Genomic DNA, 25,039 nt, shown 5'->3' on the forward strand with positions numbered 1-25,039 from the left:
GATGTTTCCTCTCCCCTTTCAGCCTTGCGCCCTGTGTTTCCAGGATTGGCTCCGGCTCACTGCAACTCCACTCGGGACAAGTGGTTGTTGATATTGGTTGGTTGGTTGGACCAATGGGATAATTATGAGCTTCATACTGTCTATTTGTGAGACAAAATAACTCAGAAGTGTAATTTTTCCTCTGAAAGATTTCCTTGCCTACTGCCGCAAAAAAAGCTTCAGTACCTAATCCTTCCAGTGTTTGTTGTTTTCCTGATCTAGGACCAGGGAGGGAGGACATGTCCAGAGGGTAGGGAGTCAAGGTCTAATGAAAACAGGATCACTAGTCAGACACCATCTAAACACTTGATACAGAAATATGTGAAAATGAAGAGGAGTTCCCTCCCCATCTTTTCTTCTGAGTCTGGTACTAGATTTATATTTTCATTTTCCTTGGCCTGGGGTGATGATTCAGCCTTTTGAAGATGCTGCTGCTCAACAAACCAGGAGGAGAGGAAAATAAAGGGAAAGGAATGGAATGATGTGTTATTCTATATGTCGATATTTATATATAAATACATACCAAGTGTCTGTGCCGCAGTGGTTTGAGGGCGTTTTCGCCATCTGAGTCATACTGTAAAACCAAAGTGAAACGAACGGCATGTTTTGAGTATGCAGTGTCATATACAGTTGTGGGGAGATGAATGATTTAGTGGTGGGTGTTTATCAGCCTCCGGTAACCGGACCGTCGTTGAGTTCCGCCTTCACTCGTCTTGATGATAAATGGTTGTAGCACACAATACGGTGCCTCCTGAACAAACAAGTTTGAGAAGAGTGCAGAGAGCCCTGAGCCTAAAACTCATGAAGAAAAAAAAAAACAGGCATAGAAACCTTGAAAAAGGGCTTTTTTTTTGTCGAGTTCTTTCAAAGAAGCCTGGTGCTGAATATATGACGTGTGTGTGGCTCTGTAGCTCCCCGGAGAGCCCTCAGTCCTCAACCCTCAATCAATAGCAGCACACAGTCAATTAGAGAGTGCTGATCTGGTGCCTGGATAACTGGATAAGCTGCACTGGACAGTTTTGGCAAACACCATCTGTCAGGTCTCACAATTCTAGATGCAAGTCTAGGATTATTTTTTCCTAAATTTCTGCTTAATCGGAGAACAATGACTTCTTGCCTAGCATGTACTGCTCTTCTTTCTCCTTTTCAACTCACAAACGAGCAAACAGGAAAAAAATTAATTAGATCCAATGCAAAAAATAATGTTGGCCAACTAAGAAAAAGTAGTGTTGACTACCGAGCAAAGCCATTTGATATGATTATCTAAATATTACATGACTATTGTGGACTGGCTTTTCTGCAGATCCAGTGTACCTCATGCTAATCAAAAAATCAAAAGCACAATGGTTCTTGGTTCTGGCTCTAGCATGGTGGAATGGCCTCTTTCTCAGAGCTCACTCAGAACTGCTGAATCTCTAATCAGTTTTTAAGAAGGGTTTCAAAATACTGTCTCTTTGGACTCACTTTTCCTGCGATATCCTATGTGCTTGATATACTAATTAGTTTTTTTTTTATTTAAAAAATACATAAATAACCTTGTATAAACAGGTTTTATGTGACATATTGACTACTAAAGAGTCACATGTCTGTGTCTAGAGCTCTCCGTCTCTTGGTATGATGCACTGCTGTGTTGTTTTCTGAGATGTATGTGGCTTTGGAGGAAAACGTCTGCTAAATTAATGATTTTAAATCTAAATGCTACCATCATGTATATTTACATGGAGCACATCACAGGCAAGGGGTAGTGACACCTGATGCATCTCTACACGGTATCTCCCGCTGTGACACGCTGCCAGACCAAAGCCTCTTGCTCATGGCACTCAAAAGTGCCAGTTGTGCTCCCCCTGCACACGGCAGATCACACGCGAGAGCTCAGGCTGGAGACACAGGCTCGGGCTGTAGGCCTCAACCTGCAATCAGGAAGAGCATATTGTATTTTGACCAAAATTCATTTTGAAAACCTCCTGTCACAAAGCGTGTCCTGCAGGACTCATTACCTTGTCGGCCCTTTGTGTTCTCGTCCAAGATGGGCTGTCAGGGAAATGTTTAAATTGCCCTTCACTTCGACATCTTGTCTAATCCTGTCTCTAGCCAAGCACACTGCAACAGCATGGAAACCACAGTGCTCTTCAGCACTGATTGAGAGATTGAAATGTAAAGTCGGGAATGAAAATATATTCAGCACTTTTCTTTAAATGCTGACATTATAATAATAACAGTTCATTAATTTGTTGTCATTTATGTAGAGCGAATTTTTGGAAACGTAAAGAGTAAAATACGGTAAAATTTTGCAGTCCTTGAAAAGTGTTTTTTTTTTTTTTCTTATATACCTGAATTATGTAAACTTAGCACATGGTCCATGCCTGTGGGCATTTTCTTGCTTGGCTGAATTTGGGAATGGGCGCGGAGTGAGCTATTTTGAAACGGTATGTGGGGAATGGACACCTCTCAGGATTCTTGAAATGCGGTGAATTATGTACACTGCCATTCTGATAGGAAGTATGATTTAATCCTACTGGCCAAATGTTAGGCAGAGTTGTACAGTGTGATTCATACGCGCCTCTGAGTCCCCCTCAGCTAAATGTCCCAATTAGTTCCAGCCTCCAAAGTGGCACGTCAAAATCTCCGTGTTCACGTCCGTGTTGTTATTAACCATGGCAATGAGAGCTGAATGATTCAGAGCCCATCCAGAGTAGAGATGTCTTAATTATTGCACTTCACATTGCGAATGGAGCTGAAGTTTGCCGTCCTCACTTTAAGTCTGCTAGTAACTCTCATTCGATACTATCACGCTAAATGGGAGATATTATGCGCAGGCTGCTGTGTGCAGAAATCAAGGGCATGAGCTTAGGGCAATAATCATGTTTTCCTTGGTAACAAATGGAATTGTTTTACTGTAATCATGACGGGAACAGCATTCGGCATCACTACTAATTCAGAAGTCTGTGTGTGGAGTGATTCAGTGTTTTGTTTATACCTTAGTTCAACTGAGAATGTGTGGCCTCTTCATCAGGCGGTCGAGAGTAACACCAGCAGGGCCTGTGATACCCAGCATGCTGTGGGGTCGGGGGTTGATGGTACTTGATTTGCACATGGTGGCATGCTTTGCCAGATTAATTAAACCCCTCTAATCCACTCTGCAATTAACTTTGTGTCTTCCGAGGAATGCTTTGGTAGATAAACTCATCAGGAACAATAGAGGGAATCCTTGTTTAATTTACGACAAAGGTTTTAATGTTGTAATGATACCAATCCCCTGAGAAAGAATGGTTTTTGAACAGCTACTATTTTTAAACTTGCCAGCATCGAATAGTTAGAATAAGATCCTGAAGATGTGTCTGGAATGCTCTTCCTTCCACAGAAGTGCATTTACTGCCGCAAGAGGGTGAAGAAGGTGTCGGGCGCATGCATCCAGTGTTCCTGCGGACGATGCCCAACCTCCTTCCATGTGACATGTGCTCACGCCGCTGGGGTAACGATGGAGCCAGATGACTGGCCATATGTGGTGTTCATCACCTGTCACCGACATCAGTCGCGGAGCTCCAGCACTGTGAGTGGTTGGCCCATCTGATCTTCGACCACAGATTGCATTACTGTCAACCCGCTGCTTTTGGAAGCTGCTGTTTTTAGTTTTATTGACATGCGTTATTCAAATGCAGTTCCATTTAACATTTATTTTTAAGAACTTTAGCAGGTTTTTTTGTTTCCACATCTTAATTACTGCCCTGCTATGCACTGCACATCTTTAGATAGGAACATTCTAAATGGAATTTATACATTAAGTTTTGTGTCCTCACATGTATTGCTTGGGATGTGTAGCTGTGTGGTTTGCACCTATGGGACATATATAGTTTTACTCTTTTTACAGAAAAGCAAAGCGTCCAAAAAAGACATTTTGTTGGGACAGACAGTCATCACAAAGCACAAAAACCTAAGATACTACACCTCCCGAGTCACCGAGATCACGTCTCAGACTTTCTATGAGGTTATGTTTGACGATGGTTCATTCAGCAATGACACCTTCCCTGAAGACATTGTGGTAAGTTCACCTGATCATCTCAGCCCTCTGTTAGTTTTTACATTTGTTTTATGAACCTATTAAACCGTCCTTTCTTTAGAAGAACTAGCTTCGTATGGAAAACCTCGTCATCGAGTTGTGGGTACTGTTATGAACAAGACGTCTTCGTCATGCTTTCGGAAAGTTTCAGGCAGCTGGTTCACGGAAGACTGCTGCTGCAGTATTTAGTCGTTCCTCTTCCGGTGCTGCACATGCTGCCCGTGCCGTTCCATATGTGAGTTAGGAAGTTTACTCCTTCCCATACTGCTTGAGCCCCTGGCCCCACCTCCTGGTCCCGCCCCAGGCGACAGCAGCGGCCTGTCCTGTATGCATGAGAGCGTTGGTGCCCACAACGCTGATGCACCGTGGCAGAATGGAGTCTCTCAGGAGGGACCTGGGTCGGCCTCTCCCAGAGCGATCGCTCCGCAAGCTGCCTGTCAGAAGGAATCAAGCAGTTAGCCGTGCACTCTGCGGTCCGGTGGAAAACCAGGGTGGCGGCCACTGGCTTAATTAGAGGTATGGAGCAAGGCCTGGCTCACACTCAGGTGAGGTACCACTGCCTCATGTGCAGGTCAAACAGAATCCAGCAACATAAAGAAATAGCTTCCCTGGAGTCTGATGCTTTCTTTGCAGCTGCCATTCACGTCTATCATTAAGTACTATACAGAAAGCTGTCCTTTGCTTTGAAATCACCGATATCTTCGCAAACTGAAAAATCAATATGCTCTCATAGAGCATTTGAAGACCCTTCAGAGCTTCTGGCTGAGAAGGTCTCTTAAATTGAGCAAGTACACAAGTTTTAGCTGCTACACCGTGTATGCAGTAGATAGTGGGCACTAAAGTGAAAGTCTGTTCCTCTGTCTTCTGCCCATTAGTGAGCAAACTTTCAGTAACATGTGAGGGTCCAAAGAGCTCAGGGCTGCAAAACCAGCCACCCTGATGTGTGTTCAAACAGGTTCTCAACTGCAACTGTTTGCAGGCTTTCGCAAACTAAAACTTACCCCCCCCCCTCAGCTTTAGCCTCATGGCAAATGTTTGCAAATCCAAACTTACGACTGGATGGGACGAACATAGATGGCATTAGATTCTGTTGGCTTACATGATTCATGTGTCAGATGGACAGTATCACTTCATCGAAGGGCACATGAAAAAATACCTCCAGCACAGGGTTGACAGATGAATGTGAATTTTCTGTATGCAGTACAATGCCGATGAAAATTGCTCAGTTTGCGCATAGAAGGCTGTCACATACCCTTTTTTGCCATTTTCTGGATCCAAGCACACCTTAGGGTCTGCTTCATGTGCTTCTGTTTCCTCCTGCCCAGGCATGGCAGGCCAGCTGGATCACAGGGCTGTTGTTTGCCCTGTGGTACACTGGTTTTTCCCTCTGACTTTAAATTGCTCTGAGAGCACTGAGCCTCCTCCTGGAACTCTGGTGATTATGCCTGTTCTGTTCTGCCTTGTCACAGACAGACAGGAACTGTCCTTGCAGATGACTGCGGGATGGGCCACGGCCTCTCTTGTGAGATAAATACATTTGCAAAAGCTGTACTCTTCTAAAAATTCCTAAACAAAGCACACCGAGTTTAATCGAACAACAAATATTGTACCAGTTCCTGTATTAAACCCTGTTTTAAATGTATAGTTTCTACTTCCTTGAAAATATATGTATTTGCATATACACTTGAAATAATAAATAATGCCGTTTGTTTATTTATTTATTTATTTATTTATTTATTACATCAGAGCATGCAAAAAGACTTGTGCATTCATTTGTCCATTATTTTGTACTGCAGTGTATTCCTCCTTGCAGAGATATCTTCAAAGGACATGACGTAGATCAGGCTCACAGTCATAATCATATATTTTTGTGTAAAATTTTAAATCTTTTTTTGGTGTTTTAAATCTGCAGTTTCTTTGATCTCATCCAACGATGCAAGGATACAGAAATCTGCATTGCAGGTCCTCCCGTATGGCTTAAAATTTTGATTAAATCTGGGGAGAAAATGTGGGCTTTTGCCAGGACTCTTTAAAATGATCCTTCACAGTTGGTTAGGCAAAGTCTCAGTCAATTGATTTGATTATAAATTGGCAAATTCCTCAACATATACTGTCCTTATTGGTATAAATGACAGCAGTTCTTTTTTATAGTCTAATTACTGTAATATATGCTGTGCTGTAATTCAAGATTATTATGGCACTATTTGTCAAAAAGACATTTGTTTAAAGAAGGAAAGTGTTTAAGAAGTTCAAAATCCTTTTATAAGTTGACTTTATATGTATTCATCATTACCATCATTAATTTTCTGGAATTCATGTGATCTTAAGTTATGATGGGGGTAAGTGTGACATGGTTAAGATCATTTAAATTGGTGAAACAGCAAGCAGTGGTCAGGCTGTATCCTTGGACTTTCACACACGTATCAGTCTATTTGTGACACACTGGGTACAGGACATGGTTAGCAGAGAAAAGGTTATGAATTATTGTGACATGTTGTCCTTGTATGGATGTTGGGATAGAGTGACACTATCATAAACAACAGTCTCTCCCCACACAGATGTAGGCCTGCATGGTGGATTCAGATTTTATCACGGTGGTCACAAAGATGCAAGAGTCCTTTTACAGGAGCTCTGTTTACGAACCTTTAACCCTTTTTCAAATGTAATTTATGCCAGGCATTGAGGTGGAAATGCAGCATCAGCAGAAATGTGAAGTATGCATTCATTCAAACACCCAGCCTTCCAGACCATTATGATCACCCTTCACCCTTGGTTAGCCAATATCCCAATCGAGATGAGGGCTATAAATTGACACTCTCCTTGTCAATGTATAACTCCCTTAATGATATAAATGGCAGTGCCTCTTCTTATAGCTTAATTACTGAAATATATGTTCACTTTTCTATTCATCCTATGCAATAATTCAAGCAAATAATGCTTACTTGGCCTTGTAGATTTGACAAAACGTGTGCCTTTAAATTTAACTTCACGTGCGTGTTTGCCCTCTGAAAGGCTTTTATTTACAGTGCTGGACGTTAGATAGGAGCAGCTGCTGGATAATCATCTCCAGATGTTGAGGCTGGTCATGTCACTTTAGTGAAATGGCAGGCGATGTTCTGAATAAATCTATTGAGTAAGCTCAGTTACAGTTATACTTCTTATTTTCCTTGATTATTGCTTGTATTTCTGTATTCTTAGCTTATTTGATTATTTTTTTTTTGTCAAAAGATACATTTTTTGCTATTACTGATTTATATTTAGCTTATGCTGTTGTCCAAGGATTGGAGCGGAGGAGTGGCTCAGCGGGCTTGGTCAGGTCCTGCTCTCTGGTGGATCTGGGGTTCAAGTTCTGCTTGGGGTGCCTTGTGATGGACTGGCGTCCTGTCCTGGGTGTGTCCCCTCCCTCTCCAGCCTCACACCCTGTGTTGCCGGGTTAGGCTCCGGCTCGCCGTGACCCTGATTGGGACAAACAGATTCAGCCAGTGTGTGTGTGTGTGTGTGTGTGTGTGTGTGTGTTGTCCAAGGTGGCTTACAATGCTGGACACACTGTACTAAGGTACTCAGAATAGTGTACCCAAGCACACAACATAGCAATTTGACACACTCACCCACACACACACACACTCACCACATTTGAAAAGAGCAGCCCAGGAGCTGTCAGACACCAGAAAAGTCACCATGGTGGCCAGTCTTGTTTCACCCGTACTGGAAATTCAAATGCTTTGTACTATAAATTTATAGGAAAACAAACTACCTACAGTGGAACAGTAGTGTTAATAAAAAATATTACGTTATAACATAAAGGACTGCATTTGGACTACATTTGAAAATAGTAAACATAAGGTATCCTGTGATATGAACTGGAATGTAGGAGCAGAATCTGCTATCGCTGAGTTTCTCGCCTAGTCATGATGTGGGTGTGTGCAGAGAATTAGCCTTGAATCCAGGGAGCTATACTGGAAAGATAAGAGCTTGCCGTATAGTTTGGAGGTAATCCATTCTAGGTCTGTAAACAGTAAAAATTCAGAATTTAACCCTGCCAACACTCCACAGGGAGTCACTGAATGGGAATTTAATAAATAAATAAAATGCCCAGACATCCTCGTTCTCAGTGAAAGCCCGAGGTGGGGGACAGTGCTTGGCACTTACTGCAAGGCCATCAGAAAATGAGATCTTGTAAAATTCCATCATGGACAAGACAAATTTATTGGCTGCTTTGCATTCATCGTGTCCGGTTATGGAATATTTGAATTAATGCCAAAAAAGTTGGGTGTTTTATAAAACAGTTGAATGACGTCAGTTTTTTTTTTTTTTTTTTTAATTTTAAATATATACCTTTTTCTGTAATGTTCTCTTTGTCATTGTAGTTACTGAAAATAAAACATTGTCACACAAACACACACACACATGCTCACACTCTCTCTCTGAAACACAAGTAAAAGCCCCAGCTCTCAAGGAAAATTGTCACCTAATTAGTTTTTAGCTATCTTTCAGCATAGCTTGATAAGATAAGGGCTTAAATGGAGCAGCAGCAGATAATTAATCATAATTATGAGCACCTTTTTCTCAATGTGAGGCCACAGAGGATGGTTCATATAGTAAATAAATAAATAAGTGCAGTTTTTTTTTTTTTCATTGTATAGATTCATTGAACATGCGTGGGACTTTAAATACAGTATATTAATATTTGTGGAACACTAAATCAACGGGGTTTTATTTAGTCACTTCTTATCACTGCAGAAGTGAACTGAAAAATCCAAAGGGCAGAGAATGTTGCAGCATCCTTGTCTACAATTAACGATTAATAGTCCTTTTCATGGGGTTACCTAATGACACGCAAAAAGCTAAATGACTCCTGCATTTAACGCTAATTACGTACACACAATTAAGTGCCCTGATCTCCTGCTGGGAGTTGAAAAAAGTGATGGATCTGATGTCATCCGTCAGTCAAGCACTACTGTACAGTGAAATTGTCCCAGAATGAGGTGTGACGTGTGAAAATTCTGGACTAAGGTTTCTTAGGATGGGCGCTGGGTTTGAGTCAACCTGGTACCTGGCTGCAGTGCCATGCCGTTTCTCCCTGCGGTCGATCTCAACAGTGCCACGGTCAAGTTCGCTCCTGACAGCCCAAATTTGTTTGCCTCAAAGGAGCGAACACTCGTATTAAACAGATTTCCAGATTGCATTTACAGCATTAACTGTTCATTAGTCGGAGGGGAAAAAAGAAGTGTCTAGTTCCATAAATTATGAGACTCTTTGCTTTTACAGCACTTCGTTAACTGGGTTGTGAAGAGACGCGTGACTGATGTCTTCATGTGGCATTGCCTTTTTGTGTAATAATGTGTACCTCCTGTTCTAGGTCAGATTGTTGCTGTACAGCTAAATTATTCATACTGTCTTGTGGGGCTGTGAAAGACAACGAAGGGAACACTGTTACATTGTGCTTCTATCAATAAATCATGACCCTCGCTGCACCTCACACATTGTCCTGTTTGGAAAGCTAATGTTTAATCATTTTCGCCCCGCATATTCCGTTTTAAATTTAACTCTGTATGTAAAGTTTCAGTTTAATGTTAGTTTTACATGATAGCCAATCACTGTAGGTTTTTCTTTAAAATAAAATAAAAATACACTATTTTAAGATAAGTTGTAAAGTGTTAAATACATCAAATGATAAAACTTTCCAGGAACAAAATCCTTTAGCACCTGAACATTTTCACCCCCCACGAGTACTCTTTCTTTCTTCATAATCACATGGTGGTAAAATGGTAATTGGTAATTAATGAAACTGAATTCATTAAGCTTCTTTCTCACCTAATCCCAACAGTGTTTCATGTCTCATGTTAACAAAAGGCTGCACATCCCTGCTGCAGCATAATTACCAAGAATTAATTTGCTCTAATGCTTAAATCAGCACAAGTAAACACGACGGACCTGCAAAACAGTACTACAATTAGGCAACCTTTATCTTAGCTAGACTGACACTTTTTGGAGCTGAATAAAATATTTTCAGTTGCAGGGAGACAATTGTAACTGGTAGCCAAGCAACATCAACTCAAATTTAAGGCACTGGTATATGCACATATTGTTACTGACAAGACAGTTAGTTACCATGTTGCATATCATTCTTTCCTAGTAAGATGGAGCTGACCATCATGTAATGCTGCACATTGCAAACTATAGCAATCTGGAGTCATTTTGTTGTAGTATCTCGTGAATTTGTGTTTGGAAGCTGCTTGTTTTCTGAGTCTTGGGAAACGCTGCCCTTCGCTTTTAAGTCTTTCTGTTGACATTGGGAGCATAACATCTAAGCCCGAGGTTGTGTGCCCTGAACCACCTCAAGTAAAACAGCAGCGCTCATGCTATCCTCCTCTTGCCTTCAGAGCAGAGACTGCGTTCAGCTTGGACCCCCCGAGGTCGGAGAGGCCGTGCAGGTCAAGTGGCCAGACGGACTCTTCTATGGGGCCAAGTACCTGGGTTGCAACACCTCCTACATGTACCAGGTGAGCAGCAGCTGCTCATAGTTCACAGCTGCCTCGTGGTAAATGTGAATGCTCTCCTACAATTGTGCTGGGCCGTGCAGATCTGGACGAGCAGGGGTTACTCGACTGTGCCACGAGAGGGGACGCAACACAACGTTGTCTCTGGGAGGGAAGACACTCTAAAATATTAAAACCTATCTTTAAATATGCATGTAGCCTTGATGTGTGGGAGTGGAGAAGTTCCACATTTATTCTCTCCCTGGCTTTTGGGAATTTGAAAGAATGTTTTTTTTTTTTTTTGTCGGTAATAGCCATGTGGGAATTTAGTAGGTGGTATGTATAGAATTTAAACAGTGTCTCTCCCTTCATGTGCATGCATATATTTACTTTGCTAAAGTACCTTTTAGTGTTTTCGTTTGCTAAATACTGTTTTGTAACCAGGCTGTTAGTTGTATCTGTCATTTCAGGGAATGCATTTTCTAAGCATTTAATACTGTATATATAATGTACTACAGTCATTATGTGAAGCTTATACTCAGCCCGTTGCCATATTGATAACATGCCTACCACACTGCAAGTTGTTTATCTTGGAGTATTTTGAGATATCTGTCATTTCAGCAGCAGGCAAAACAACACTGGTGACAAAACATAATTTCAGGTGAACCCTGTTGATATTTCATTTATGCAGCGTATCTGTTGAATTTCTGTTTATTTCCTCCCCACTGGTTTGGGATCTCTAGAAGCCTGCTAAATATCACTATGTTTCAGTTGGAATCTGCTGAACCTGAGAACATTCGCATATTTAGAAGTTTAATCAGACACTTCAAAATTATGGCAGATATTTTATTCTGGCCATTTAATCCATAAATCCTGTGGCTCTGTCATACTTGGGAAAAGCAGAGCCTCAAGCAAGCAGTCGGTGTTACAAGGTGGTGGAATACACAACGCATATAAAAGTATTGATTCATTTTATTTTGCTAACTTCAGTCTCTCAGCTGCAATTAAATGTGCAATTTGTATAAAAAAGGCTTCTGGGTAAATTGTGTATGTTTTTAGGTGTATTATAGGTCACTGTATGGTCAGTGGTTATCATGTTCTGCTATAGTGAATGTTAGATTGGGCTGAGGGAGATTATAAAATAAAGTAGAAAAAATTCCACATGCAGTTTCTTTTCATTGCTGTAGGAAAAAAAATATGATAAATGTGATTTACATGTCGGCATGACATTTGATGAAGTTATTGGGATTCGTCGCCAGGATGTGGGCTCAACTGTAAGTGACTCCTTTGAATGAGAGCTAGACAAAATAAAAAAAATAAAGAGAATAACAAACAAACGGAAGAGGCGGCTTTCTGTGGAACGTGGTTCACCTCGTACAAAACTAGCAACCATTGAACGCTCATGATACAAGTTCAGATCTCAAGGAACAACCACAACCATTCAAAATTGTTCTGAAATTGCCTGTACTTAGGGAATCTTTTTTATGCCTCGAGTAGCATTTTCTCTTCAGAGGTTTTGTCCTTTTGTACTTGTTTAATGTGTGCTGACATTGACCCCATATAGCATGTGCTTTCAAAAAAAATCTAAATCTCAAATGAGCGTGAACTATTAAATGTCAGAACATCTTACTGGTACAATACTTATGATTCCCTGTCTTGACTGTACAGTACTTATGATTAAGTACAGTACATGACGGTACAGTACTTACGAGTCCCTGTCTTGACTGTACCTCTGAAGTGTGTAGCACTTCCCTGTATAAATCTTGGACTGCATCAAGAGTGGGTTTCTCTTTTACTTGGTGTAATTAGTCAAGTGTAAATGTAAGCACTAAAGCACCTCTTATGTGCCTCAGTGAGCTTGAACTTGAGGGTTTCCATCATGATACGTGCTATGTTCGTATTCAGCGGTGGCGGGATCGAGTGGCAATTCGTTCTGATAATCTGCTAGGTGAAGTGTGGTTGTTGAACCCCTGTGTGCTGACCCCCTGGGGTTGCCAGATAGCTGCTATTACGGACCACCATTAAACTTGTCCTCTGAATGGTGTCAAGGGGCATTCTGGCCACCGGTATGTAATGGCTGTCCTTCTGCAGTAGGTAGCAACAGCAGCAGCCTTTGTCCTTTCCTGACTCCAGTTCTGTTTAAAATCCATCAGAATTACCAAATGTATGCTCCATTGCGTAGGAGGATTCCAAGCCATAACAATTTCTATACTTAAAAGTGTGAAAAGTATTGGGAACTTGGAGTTGCAGTACTTCCAGCATAACTCAGTTCAGAGGTGCTCCTACACAGTGCAATCATTTTTTTGCTTTAGTGCAAGGACAAATTTTAAATTTCTTATTTTAAGTTGAAAACATTATGGACTTGTAAAATTAGATATGAATTTTTGTGTGTTGGTTAGCTTTTGTAGGCACAAATTTCAGATACCTTGATTTCAAATGATCGAATGCCCAGAAAGACCCTTTTTAAGTATGCCAAGCTAAATTGCCCGTGGTGTGGACTTGAAATGTGACCTGAAGCCTTTCATGTTTGCGTTTCAAAGTGAGGAGCTCCACCATGGCAGATGTTGGCCTTCAAAAAGGAGATCTTGTCTGCAGACAGCATAGCAAAACATCTAGCCGTGGCTCTAAAATATTAGCTCAGCTCATCGGTGATTTGTGCTTCGATACGTTCACTCTGATTGCACATCTTCAACATTTTTAAAGTATTGGTTGACAGACATGGGGAATTGTTGGTATGGCATGTGTCAGGTTAACCCAAGAAAACAAAGCGAATACAGTTCATACACTTATATAACACATATACTACACATACACGTGTATATAAAGGTGTGAACAAACAGGCATATGAAACTTTGAAGGTCTGAGAATAAAGGAATTATTCCTTGAAAGTGTATGGAAGAAGAATCTACCCAAACAAAAAGGGGAAGAGCACAGTGCAGCTGAAAAGGTTGTTGACAGAGGGAATCCTTTTGGAGTAGAAATATGTAGGGCCACCAGTCAATGGGAAACTTGCTAGAGTGAGAAGGTGAAGGGGTCAAAAAGAGTTGGGAAAACATGGCTTGTGACACTAGCACCACTTAATGAGTGTTGGAGAAGGCTGGCACAGTACGCTGCTGAGCAGTTGGGAGGTATGATGTGGCATGGCATGGTCATATGACTCATCTTCCACCACCTTCTCAAAGCTTCTTAAGGCTTTCCTGCCTATGGATGCCTAAGTGCTTGGCTCCTAAAGTAAAGACCATTCCATCTCAGTTATGATGTGCGCCACATTTTCTGCTCCTAGCCCAGCCATTGCCGGCCCATTGCCACCAAAGGTTAATGCAGCACAGGTCGACTGGCTTGCTTGATCATACAGCGTGTGTGCTTCCAGGATAGCAACCCAATGTTATGCCGAACACATTTTGTCTCAAAGTTTTGAGAAGCTTTGATTCAGGATTCAAACCAATCATGCATCACCATAAACTTCCAGTTCCCAGTCTACTGTGGCTTGCTTTTCTGTCTCAGGAAGAGATGGGTGAAGTTGGGCATTTCCATGGCAAGGAATGGTGCAATATTTCTGCAGAACAGAATGATTTCAAAACATTATCATACCTTGCATCACTCTTTTAAGGTGGAATTTGAAGACGGATCCCAGGTTTTAGCCAAACGAGAAGACGTTTACACTCTTGACGAAGATTTACCCAAAAAAGTGAAAGGACGTCTTGTAAGTATCTTACAGATGCTTGTGATTTGTGATTATCTTTTTGGTGTACTATGATGCAGCCATGTGCATGCTCTCTTCATGTGTTTTATTTCATTGCAGATACAGTATGCACAGTCTTAGTGAGAAATACCTTTGTTTCTGCAATGTACCAAAGTGCTCAAAAAAACTGCGAAAAAATGTACAATTACATGAAAATGTACTCTGCTTCCAAATTATATCTCTTTATTCTTATGTGTTTTACATGCTTATATTTCAGTGTAGAGTTTAGTTTCTGAGCTGCACAGTGTTTTGCTGGGCAGTATTCAACACATAAGGAATTAAATTAGTTTATACTCAAGACCTAAAAATGTTAGCAGTAGGAAAATTTGTAGTATTAAATTTCATACTTGATCATTCTGAGAACTACAGTAAGAGTTGGATCTTCTGCATTAAAACAGTAATCTTATATTGTGTCGTTGACTACTCGCCAGACTATATGTGTTTGTGCTGGCATATTCCCTTCCTGTGCACGTGTGCGTGTAATGTTTTCTTTCATAGCTGCATTTTCTATCAAGAGCCTTGCTTTCCGACATGTCCATATCTGGCATGACAAGTCTTGTCTGTTGTATTTTTTTCTGGAGCAGAGCTTTTCTATTGATTGGAGGTGAACAAATTGTGTAGGAAGTTGAGTCTGAGCTCCTCTTTGGCATCTAGCCTCCCATTATTGCTAGATGTGTACTGTCTGTTTTTTTGGCTTGCAGGTATTGCATCACCCATAATTCACCCATGTTCCGCTGTCACTTAGCATCCAATGGCAATTTTATACTTACACCATTCCCGACTAAACAGAAAAGGGGACGTTCAGTAGAACTTCCAACCTACAATGAAAATTAATAGAAACACAGAGACTGAAAGATGGTAAAGTCTTCCAGGCGATTTCAAAGGAAATATCAAGTACTTCTTTTTAGGGTGTTACTGCTGCATTGTGTCTTATGACTGCAAATTTCATTATCTTCCACACCAAGGAAGTGGCATAAAAACAATACTGGTGTCATTTTTTATCTCCCAGTCTACATTTATATACTACTAGAACTGACAAAAGGTCTGATCATATTTAATGCAAAAAAAGCAAAATAGAGAGAATTCGAAAGGGAACAAATACTTTTTCTGCAGTCCTCCTCTCCTTGTAACAATAGTATAAAGCTGGTCAATAGAATTTTTCTGATTGGATAGGTTTGTTCTCACCTAGTCAAGTTTTCACTGACGAATAAACGAATTGATGTATAGATTTAAATTTAGATTAGTGGAGTGTCACACCAAAGTTGGTGGGTGAGGTTAAAATTGCTGGAGAGAGAGCAAGAAAGAGAGAGCATTTGGCCCACAGATCTTCTAGATGGCAAAGTTGCGGATACAGAGACACAGTGCAAGTGAAAGAGTTTATTGTGTGTGTGAATATTACTGGGCTTTTTACAGTATTTACAGGTCCAGACACCATAACATAAAACACAGAACTGAACACCATGTATAAGGGCTATACAAGCCCCTACAATCAAGGCCTTAAACATCTCACCTCTCTCTTAGTTTTACTTGCGGCCTCCTTATATATCCCAAATTTACTTTTGCATGTGTTCATTTAGCAGATGCTTGTCTCCATCTCAAAGAATAATACAAAGAGTGCATTACATCAGTATATACTTATATACCACAAGCCCCAGCCCTTCTAGGCCATACCATATTTAAAACTCCCAAGAATACATATTATGGCAATATCTAAACACAGAATTTTTGTAGACGTTCATTTGACACATATAACATAATCAGATATTAAAAGAGATACATAAATATACATTTCACCCCACAACTGTAATGTAATGGTACTTTGCCGAAGCAGGGGTGGCACTTCCCGTGAGGTTCTATAAATCCAGTTCAGACCCATTGCTTCTGTTTGGAATTGAGGAAATGGTAATGCCCCAGAGGGGCAGTTTGGAAGAACAATAGAAACTGTCCAAATGATTTGATAAAAGCAAAGTGCTGCAGTACTGGTATGTATGTTACAGAAACAGTTTCCCCCATAGTCTGAGTAATGGTGACTGTTAGCTGTACCAGCATGGCCTTAACACTGCATTTATGTGTGCTGCCACAAACACAATGCTGTGATATTTTAGTGCTTTGTGTTTATTGTGAGTGGTTGTGTGTTCCTATAGATGTATGTAGGTGGTCGTGGTCATTCTTGAACAACCTGGTGTGTTACCTTTCACACCAACTGCCACTGTGCTTGAGGGCATGTGCCAAATATTTCTGTGCGGTTGACGTGGCAGTCCAGCTCACCCTGGGCTGCGGGGTCCATTTCCCTTCACAGTCGACAGCCTCCAGCATGCGGTTCCAAGACGCCTTCCACACACCCCTGATTCCCGGCGAACAGAAGAAAAGACAACGGATGCCCAACTCCCGCTTTCAGAACGACTACGTGGCTGACCTGGGCAGTCGCTTCAGTTCCAGGAGCTCCTCCGAGTCCCGGGGTAGCAGGGGAAAATGAGAATGTCCCAGAGGAGAGAGAGACGAGGCCTGGATGTGGCACAGTATCTGATGGACTAAATGAACCTATTGAATGGCTATAAATAATAATTTAAGGAAAATTGAGTTTGTCTTCGCTAGATGATTACTCATTGCTTTCACTTTTGTCAGGGAAGAAAAATAGATGTCTATATTTGTTGGATAATCTTTTTTAAGAAAGAAACAGTAAGCATAAGAAGAATGTTTTGTTTGTATGTTTAAATGAGACAAGGCATTTTGTAAAACTCTCTAGCACTACACCCACTCCCAGTCCTCGTTTTACTGAAGTTTGATTTACTACATAAGAGTATGTAGCTTTAGTTTTATATTGAGAAAGAGTTTTGATTTTGGTTTCCCCTTGCATGTTGAGCATTACCACTACTGTTTATTTCCTCTTTTGAGGAATCGATTAATGTGTAAAACTGAAAGATGCTTAGTTGGTCTGTTGGAGGAAAAAATGCATCATTTTTGTTTACTAAATTAATCCTCTTTTATAATAATTTATTCAAGCTTTTTAAACAAATAATGACTAACAGGCTTATGGAAAATTAAACTTTTTTTTCCCCTTTTACGTGTGTTTTTATTATTCTTCTAATAGAATGCGCATTTTATTTAGTCCATATTTAAGCTTTATATTGACTTTGAAGATTTCATGCTTATTTGGGAGAAACTATTGTGTGGAGCAAAGTTAACGTCATTACTGTCTGACCCATGGAAAAAATTGCTGTGTTGCAACTCTTAATATGGAGGAACCCCAGGGAAGCATGGACTTAAAAGCCACGGTTACCTTATTACCGATGTCAAAAAATTCTGCTTTTTGCAGCCTTGTCTGAATTTCTGCCTTGGACATTTCCCATAGCAAAACCTCACCGTTAGAATGCACACATTTTCCGAAAGCGAACAAGTGAATGTGTGGAGTGGTTCAAGTCAAAGTAGACTTTTAAATGGCTTTGACTGAAGCTTTTCATTACACTGCATCTTAATTCTGAATTCTCCCCAAAGCAACAGGGCACCTCACATGTAAAAGCTATTTCTAAGTGAGAATAGATGGCAGCATCTTAGTAAGTGAGAACTTTGGCTAACATTTGTTGGAGCAGCACTGCAATGAATAAAATAAATTTTATTAAAAATGTGAAACGTTCCTGTAAGATAGCCACTAAAAATGTTTTTTCTTTTTTTTTTCCCCAATGAGCATTAATTACGAGGATGAGATAGACTGAGAAATGAGAAATACTGACTAGAACATATTAACAAAGTAACAACTTTACATGTTTTATTTTCAATCTTTGACATTATTTTAGTTACCACTTACAATACAGTGTGAGAATTTCAATGAGTAATATCTGTTATGAAAAAAGGTTTCCCCCGTTTTCGTCTCAAATGTAATGTGCCGTTGTGCGTGCAGGAAAGTGGCTCCTGCACCAAACCAGATGTGTATTTAAGCTTCCAGCTACACTGACTTCATCTGTGCTTTAAACATTTTCTTTTTTTTTTTTTTTGCATGTGGTAGGTCAGAAATCATTGTTTATTCCTTAAATACTACTTTAATCTGAGGGCTAAGAAGATTATCTTTTATATGCTCTACTGTGCTTGTTCGAGGGCAGGCCTGCTGATGGTTTGGCTCCCATTGCTTCCAATCAGATTCATTGGGACGACATGGAAGTATGGTGTCCTTTTTCCCACCCAAAGGTATAATCAGCAACTCCCCTGTTAAATGTAATGAACCTAGAATTATTATTATTATCCCTATTTCCTTTCTGTTAAATATAGAACCCACATTTACTGTCCTTTCGTATGTAGATTGGGATACTTTCTGTTTAGATTTTTTTTCTGATGATTACACCCCTCTCCTCATTCAATAGTTTCAACCCTTTACTATAGCAAATATGCAGTAAAGGCTTTGCATCATGGGCTTAACAAACATGCACGGATTTTGATTTCATAAAGAACTATTCTGTCTCTGGTGATCCAGAGAAAGATGTAAGCCTGTTTTATAATTTTGTCAGAATTTCCAGGTCACAACCAAGCACTTCCTTCTATCTAAAGACAATATTTTTTACTTTGATTTTTACTAGTCGCGGTAAGAACATAGAAGCTCTCTAAAATGTAGACATTTTCATGCAACATTCCACAAGCCACAATTAATAAGGTTCTTATTTCACGTTTTCATTTTGTAAAATAGTGTTTTGTGTAAAATGAAGTTGTCATAAAGCACATTTCATAAAAAAAAAAATGTAGCGAAGAGTTAAACTTTTTTTAAATAATGGAAAGAATCTGTAAATTATTAAATTGTACAGTGCAAAATAAATGATTATGAATTATATAAACAGGATGAATAGGTAGAATTTTCCATAGGAAATTATATAAAATGTATAGAAACTAAAAGATGACAATTAATTACAGTTTGAGAAGAAACTTGTGAAACAGATGATTTTGACCTCTGTCCACTCAGGATGTACACAACCACTGATGCTGTTAGGGTCACACAGGGACTCTGGACATCTCCCTGGATGGTCCTCCCTGATGCCTGTTGTTGTGTAATCCATCTTAAACAGGTGGCCCAAGGCATGCAGAGTTAATACAGCTATCTGGAGCACAAGTGTAATCTTTTCAGTTGGAAGCCCTCTTTATGGCCACAGGGGAAATAAGCTTCTTTTTTTTTTTTTTTTTGTCTCTCCATGGCATCATCCCATGTAATAACTATCTTCTGTCCAAGCATCCTCAGTTTGTTTGCGTTCTCTTTCGCAAAGACACTACCGATGTCGATTGATGCCAGGTCAAGATGGTGTTATGAAACATGTTCATTTGTCTTTTTAGAGCGTGCCGGTGAGGTCCTTCTGGGACACTGACCTCCTTCCGTTAAGTATGAGTGGCACCTGAGACGTCCAGTGGTCTGGGGATCAGCAAGCCCAACGCTGAGTTAGAGCATCTTCCCGCCTGGCAACCAGGTCTTGGGTAACCACCTCCCCTGTCTCCAGAATTTACCGTTGAGCTCCATTTCACTGCACTTTCCAAAACGCTCTACAGAATGAGACAACCTAAGATATGAAATAATGATGAGTATACATACATATTTTATGGTGTTAAATGAGTCATTTAACAAGATGCTATCATTTCAGCACACTGAATCTGTCTTAATTCCAGAAAAAGTGGGTAGGCTTTGCTAGGTAGATTTCTTTATGAAGAAATTAAGGGACTGTAAGTAAGTGAGTTTGAGAATTATTTTCTACAATTTATTCAGTACATGCTATTATCAAATATAGATTTTTATGCTTTAGATATATTGCATGTACAATAAAGTCAACATATGTGAAATAAATCAGATGGCAATTTTTTTTCAAAGAAACCCATCTTCCTTTATGACATGCCTCTTTATTTTATGTGAATCTTTTTCAGAATCCCTGATATGCTTTATGACTTTAATATCTATAGGTCTACCGACCTAAATTTAGAATTGTCACCATCCTGTGAAAAATATTTGCAGCGTATGAATGTGTACATTACTGATGAAAGCCGTATTGCATCTCCACAATTCATATTAAGATGGACTTATTTTCCCTCACTGTATGTGAAAACAAGCACAGTGAATAAGGATGCCTTGCGGTGGAGGGAATGCTAGCATTAAAGCAGAGCTGACACTACATCAGATCAAAGGTGTAAACAGCAACCCCAGGGTGTTATTGAATGTGGAGTTTCTGCAGAGTTAAGTAAGAGCCTTTATTTTGATCAATATACAGCACATTAACCTTTATATCTTCACCGTGACAGAATCAATACATTTATACAGGAAACTGACAGCTCTCAGAGGAATAGATGTGGAAGAACACATCAGACTTGGAACCCCCAACATCTCACCTATTCCTGTAGTCTTTCTTCTTTAGGAATATTGTGTTTTTCTGTTTCCCCACAAACCAAACCAAACAATACATGCAAAACAAGTGTTGAAGTCAGAAATTTTTGGTGTACTTTTTTAAAAAAAGAAATATTCTCAATCACAGAAGTGCACTTCACATTTTATATAATTTAATATTTTAAAAAAATATTTATTAAGTAGTCCGTTAGATTTAAAATGACCTTAGACCTTTATTCATTTAGCAGACGCTTTTCTCCAAAGCAACGTACATCTTACATTTTCACAATTTCACTTGCGTTGCTAAATTTAGAGTGAACAACACTGAATGTCTGTTCAAACTTGCAGGCAGAATATCTTAATTTTCTTCTTAGGTCTCTCTTACTCCAAGTGTCTCATCCGCAAACACACAACTGAGCAAGAGCTGATATGTGTATGACATCTACAGCAAGACAGCCCATTTTGTCCTGAATAAGATGTATTTCTGATGGCCAAAAGGTCGTAAGTCACCTCAGGTTCATTCACTTGAGCAGTATTTGGCTGTCAGAGGGAAAAAGCCTCACTGCATCACCACCTTCACTGAAGCGTGGTACAGCAATGTTTGGAATAATTCTACCTGCCTTTCTCCTTCTGCATTTTTGTCAGCATCGGTCTTTGTGTGTATGTCTGAATAGGTTCGGTCATCTTCTGTCCAAAATATGGAATTAAGAGGCTTTATTTTTAAAGTATAAAATTGTTTTATCTTTGTCAGAGCATGGCCTTTATGTTTCACTCAAAATTTCAGCATCTTTTGAGGGAAAATACAGAACCATACAAAAAGTAATTCCAGCAGACATTTAAAAAAAAAAAAGAAAAAGTTTATTTATGCTTGTTCAATACTATGCCGTGATTAGCATTTCTCTTACAAAATGCTAATTTTTGTTTGGTTTTTTTCACACGGGAGGTTATTTCCAAAAACAGCAGCTGCATGTCTTTTCAAACCACATAATTTCATTTATATGTCAGCGGTTTTCTGTATGTATTAGGTTGGAAATTTGGGATTATCTTTCTTACTGACATAACCTTTTTGATTTTGTCATTCAGGTTCTTCATACAGACATGAAGGTTTTTTTGAGATGTTTCTTAGTAATGTGATGCCTTAAAATACAACAGCAGTGTGAAACCCTTAAAAATTGTTTAATATATAATTTCTAATATTTAGCCAGAATTTGAAAAGCGAAAGGAATTTGCATTGTTTCTCTTAACTTCGCCAATGTGCGGTAGAATCTTAATCCTTATAATACTTTATAAAGTACAATAGTGCATGAATATACATTTCCTGTGTCTGTTTCATCCAAACACACTGGCTTGGTATTTAATATGAAGACTTCAGCTTTCAGTGTAAACACAGCAGCCTTTGGTTCCTGTCAAACTTTGAACTGAAATAGAATGCATTTAAATGGACAGTTATAAATCCTGAGGCTCTTCTCGTATGAATGTGTACACTTTGGGGATGTCAAATCTGTCAAATCTGTCAAACCCCAAACCCCAAACATTTTTGAAAAAGAAAGATATCTCCTCACATTTATATGAACAACAGAAGACATAAGTGAAGAATACGGACAAAAACACTAAGTAGCAGAATGGAATAATCCGAGCTTTAAAATAAATAAATCTTAAGTAACTAAAATTAATGCAATTAAAATTTTAAAATTATAACACATAAGGATGGTTATGTAAATGTGCTATGTTTTCATTTTGAAAAATGATATTTAGCATGGTTGTATTAGTAATGTGGGTTTGGCTACAAGGAATAGACCTCTTTATTCTAAAACCCATAAATCCAATTTCCTTAACTAGAATGAGAACACCAGACCTTCTCCAGCTTTCAGCTTGTCATTTACCACACAGTGCAGCACTGGGAGCCTTTTCTTCTTTTCCCTTCTTTTCTTTCTAGCGCACGGTTCAATCACTGTGAAAACTGGAAACAGAAATTGTTAACGTCAACAGGAAGGGATGAGGGATAGAGTGCCTGCAGATTTTGTACAAATAACACATGTTGGTGAGGCCAGTGAGGCCTGCAGTTTCATGTGGTCCATGTACACTATGCAGCACAAAACAGTACTTCATTAGAGGAAGGGTTGATGCTGAAGTCCATGGGGCAGCACTACTTAGCAGCAACTGTTCACACACAAAAATGTGAGTTTTCATGTCCCTCAAGTGGACCTATGTAGAGGACAGTTCTCACTTTTAAGATGTTCTAAAATGAGGCAGGTTCATGATGGACAGCTCCATTTCTTCATTGTTTTCATGTCTTCGACACATCTGTGAACGTTAACTGTGAGCTGTGAACAGCATTTATATAGCCACATTTCTATAATTTCTACTCCAGGCTTATAACTGAAGCAGAAATAACACTTGCTGACAAATAGTTTTACAAATATCAAATATCATTCATAATTGAGGACTAATAACTGCTTTCTAAAGTGTTTTTAAATGAAAACATTTTGTTGCCTGGGGTAAAATTGCAGAAAGTTACTCTTTGACAAGAGTAAAGCACATTCTGAAATTAGCAAAGACATGCAGTTGCTTTCCGTAAAAAGACAGCTAGAAAATTTATTTTAGATATTAACACATCTGTAAATACTCAATGACATAATGATGAGCACTAACACTGTACTACAATCATGTAGCCATCCATGGATTTTCATTAACCACTTATCCAGTTATGGCTGCTGTGATGGGTATATCATGGCAAAATATCATGCAAATTGTATAATGACGTTAATTATGTTATTTTGTTGTAATTTGGGATTTGGGCCCAGTATTCTTCTGTCCTTTCAAATTGCATGAATTCTAGATCATTTTTATAATTGTTCTGTAGCCATGCCAATGAATTTAGTCGAAAGATATCCCACAGTTACAAAATTAGTATCATTACACAGAAAACCCACTGAATCATTTGCTTGTTCATTTTTGCAGATTTATATGCACAGAGAAATACATTTCCAAGTCAAAGTTTTTTCTTTTTTAAAATATTGTCATCATTTACATTGATGTCGATAATGAAATGTACAGACTTGCATAAATTACTGCTGTTCTTCAACATCATAACCAGATTTTTCATGGATATTATACCTTGCTGAAGGCTTCAGTCCTCTTTTTAACAACACATCACAGACTAAATGGCTTCACATTTTGGTAAAATAGCAACTGAAAATATTCAAACCATTGCATTAACCTAAATTATACCCTGCTTCAAATTTTGCAGCAATTAATCGGTTCAGATTGAATGCAATTAGTGGTTTATTTCAGAACGCTGGTAATGTTATTCATATATTGTTAGATACTGCCATATAATGAACGATAAGGCCGTACAGCGTAATGGATACTTATCGTAGAGGTAATAATAACAACCCTCTGTCAATACCATGGGATCAAGTCCTCATAAAGCTGGTTATGTGGATTTGAACTGCATGCAGGCACTGCAGAGGAAAACTCGACTTAGAGACCACCCACACTGCTCCACATTGTTGTTAAAATTCATCAAAGAGTCTTGCCGAGCCTAGAAAGTCTTGGATCGTGCTTGGTAAAAACAGAATCTTACGTTTATTTTTACGACTCTGTGTATCGTAAGACAACGACTTATTAAGACCTTCAAATATTGGTTAGGGGGCCAATGTAAGTTCTCAGATCCCATATTACTGGGCCTTAAAACGATTTTATGAGTAACTACCCCCATTTCGACTTTGATTCTCTCCATGAAACAATATACCAGTGGTACACCAAGGAATATGAAAGGAACTCTTATGTCTCTTAAACAAATTACTCGGAGAATAGCCAGAATACATTACAAAGATAGATCAAAGAGGCAAGGCCCTTATCAGGCAGGGCTGTGTGTCATTCCTCCAGACATTGCTTGTCTGCCGTGCTTAGAGATTATATTACACTATAATTTCTGTTCAAAGGAGCCCGATTCTGTGAGATCTTACTTTAATGTTTCCTTTGTTTTCCTCACTGCCAGACTGTAGATGTGAAACTGACATCTCGATGGGGCAGTGGCTGTAATGTTAATTATAGGTTGTTTTTTTTTTAATGAATATTCAGTAAAATTTCAATAATATTTATAGCAATATTAACTGGATTATTAGTCGTAGTGTATGTTTTTTACTACATACATACTTTCATATGTCACTTACGCATGCATTAAAGGTTGTAATTTTTAGTTTGCAGTACATTACATCAGAGGGCGCTGGGTCTTGGATGCCAGACGTGCACTGTTGAGCTTTCCTGAGGTATCGTGGACCTAATTCAACAAAACACCGACGAAGGGAGGTATGCGCTTGACAGCTTCAATGAAATACTCATGTTGGCACCTCGTGGTTCATGTGGTGGTTGGG

General features: G+C 39.3%; 1 protein-coding gene across 7 annotated transcripts in view; it reads left to right on the plus strand.

The window, feature by feature from the left end:
- kdm4c (lysine (K)-specific demethylase 4C) overlaps window positions 1-17,278 on the plus strand; it is a 91,681-nt gene extending 74,403 nt beyond the window's left edge. For 3 of the 7 annotated variants that reach the window (XM_029258827.1, XM_029258833.1, XM_029258828.1), the window contains exons 19-23: window positions 3,401-3,589; window positions 3,908-4,078; window positions 10,480-10,599; window positions 14,186-14,278; window positions 16,581-17,278. In XM_029258827.1, coding sequence (XP_029114660.1) covers window positions 3,401-3,589; window positions 3,908-4,078; window positions 10,480-10,599; window positions 14,186-14,278; window positions 16,581-16,793 — 786 coding nt within the window. In that variant the 3' untranslated portion in view covers window positions 16,794-17,278. Of the gene's footprint in view, window positions 1-3,400; window positions 3,590-3,907; window positions 4,079-10,479; window positions 10,600-14,185; window positions 14,279-16,575 lie in introns of all 7 variants that reach the window. The other 4 variants (XM_029258829.1, XM_029258837.1, XM_029258831.1 and 1 more) reach the window with 3 other exon arrangements.
- The last annotated feature ends 7,761 nt before the right edge of the window (window positions 17,279-25,039 follow it).

The sequence above is a fragment of the Scleropages formosus genome, chromosome 16, assembly GCF_900964775.1.
Source record: "Scleropages formosus chromosome 16, fSclFor1.1, whole genome shotgun sequence".
In the NCBI taxonomy this organism is placed as follows: domain Eukaryota; kingdom Metazoa; phylum Chordata; class Actinopteri; order Osteoglossiformes; family Osteoglossidae; genus Scleropages; species Scleropages formosus.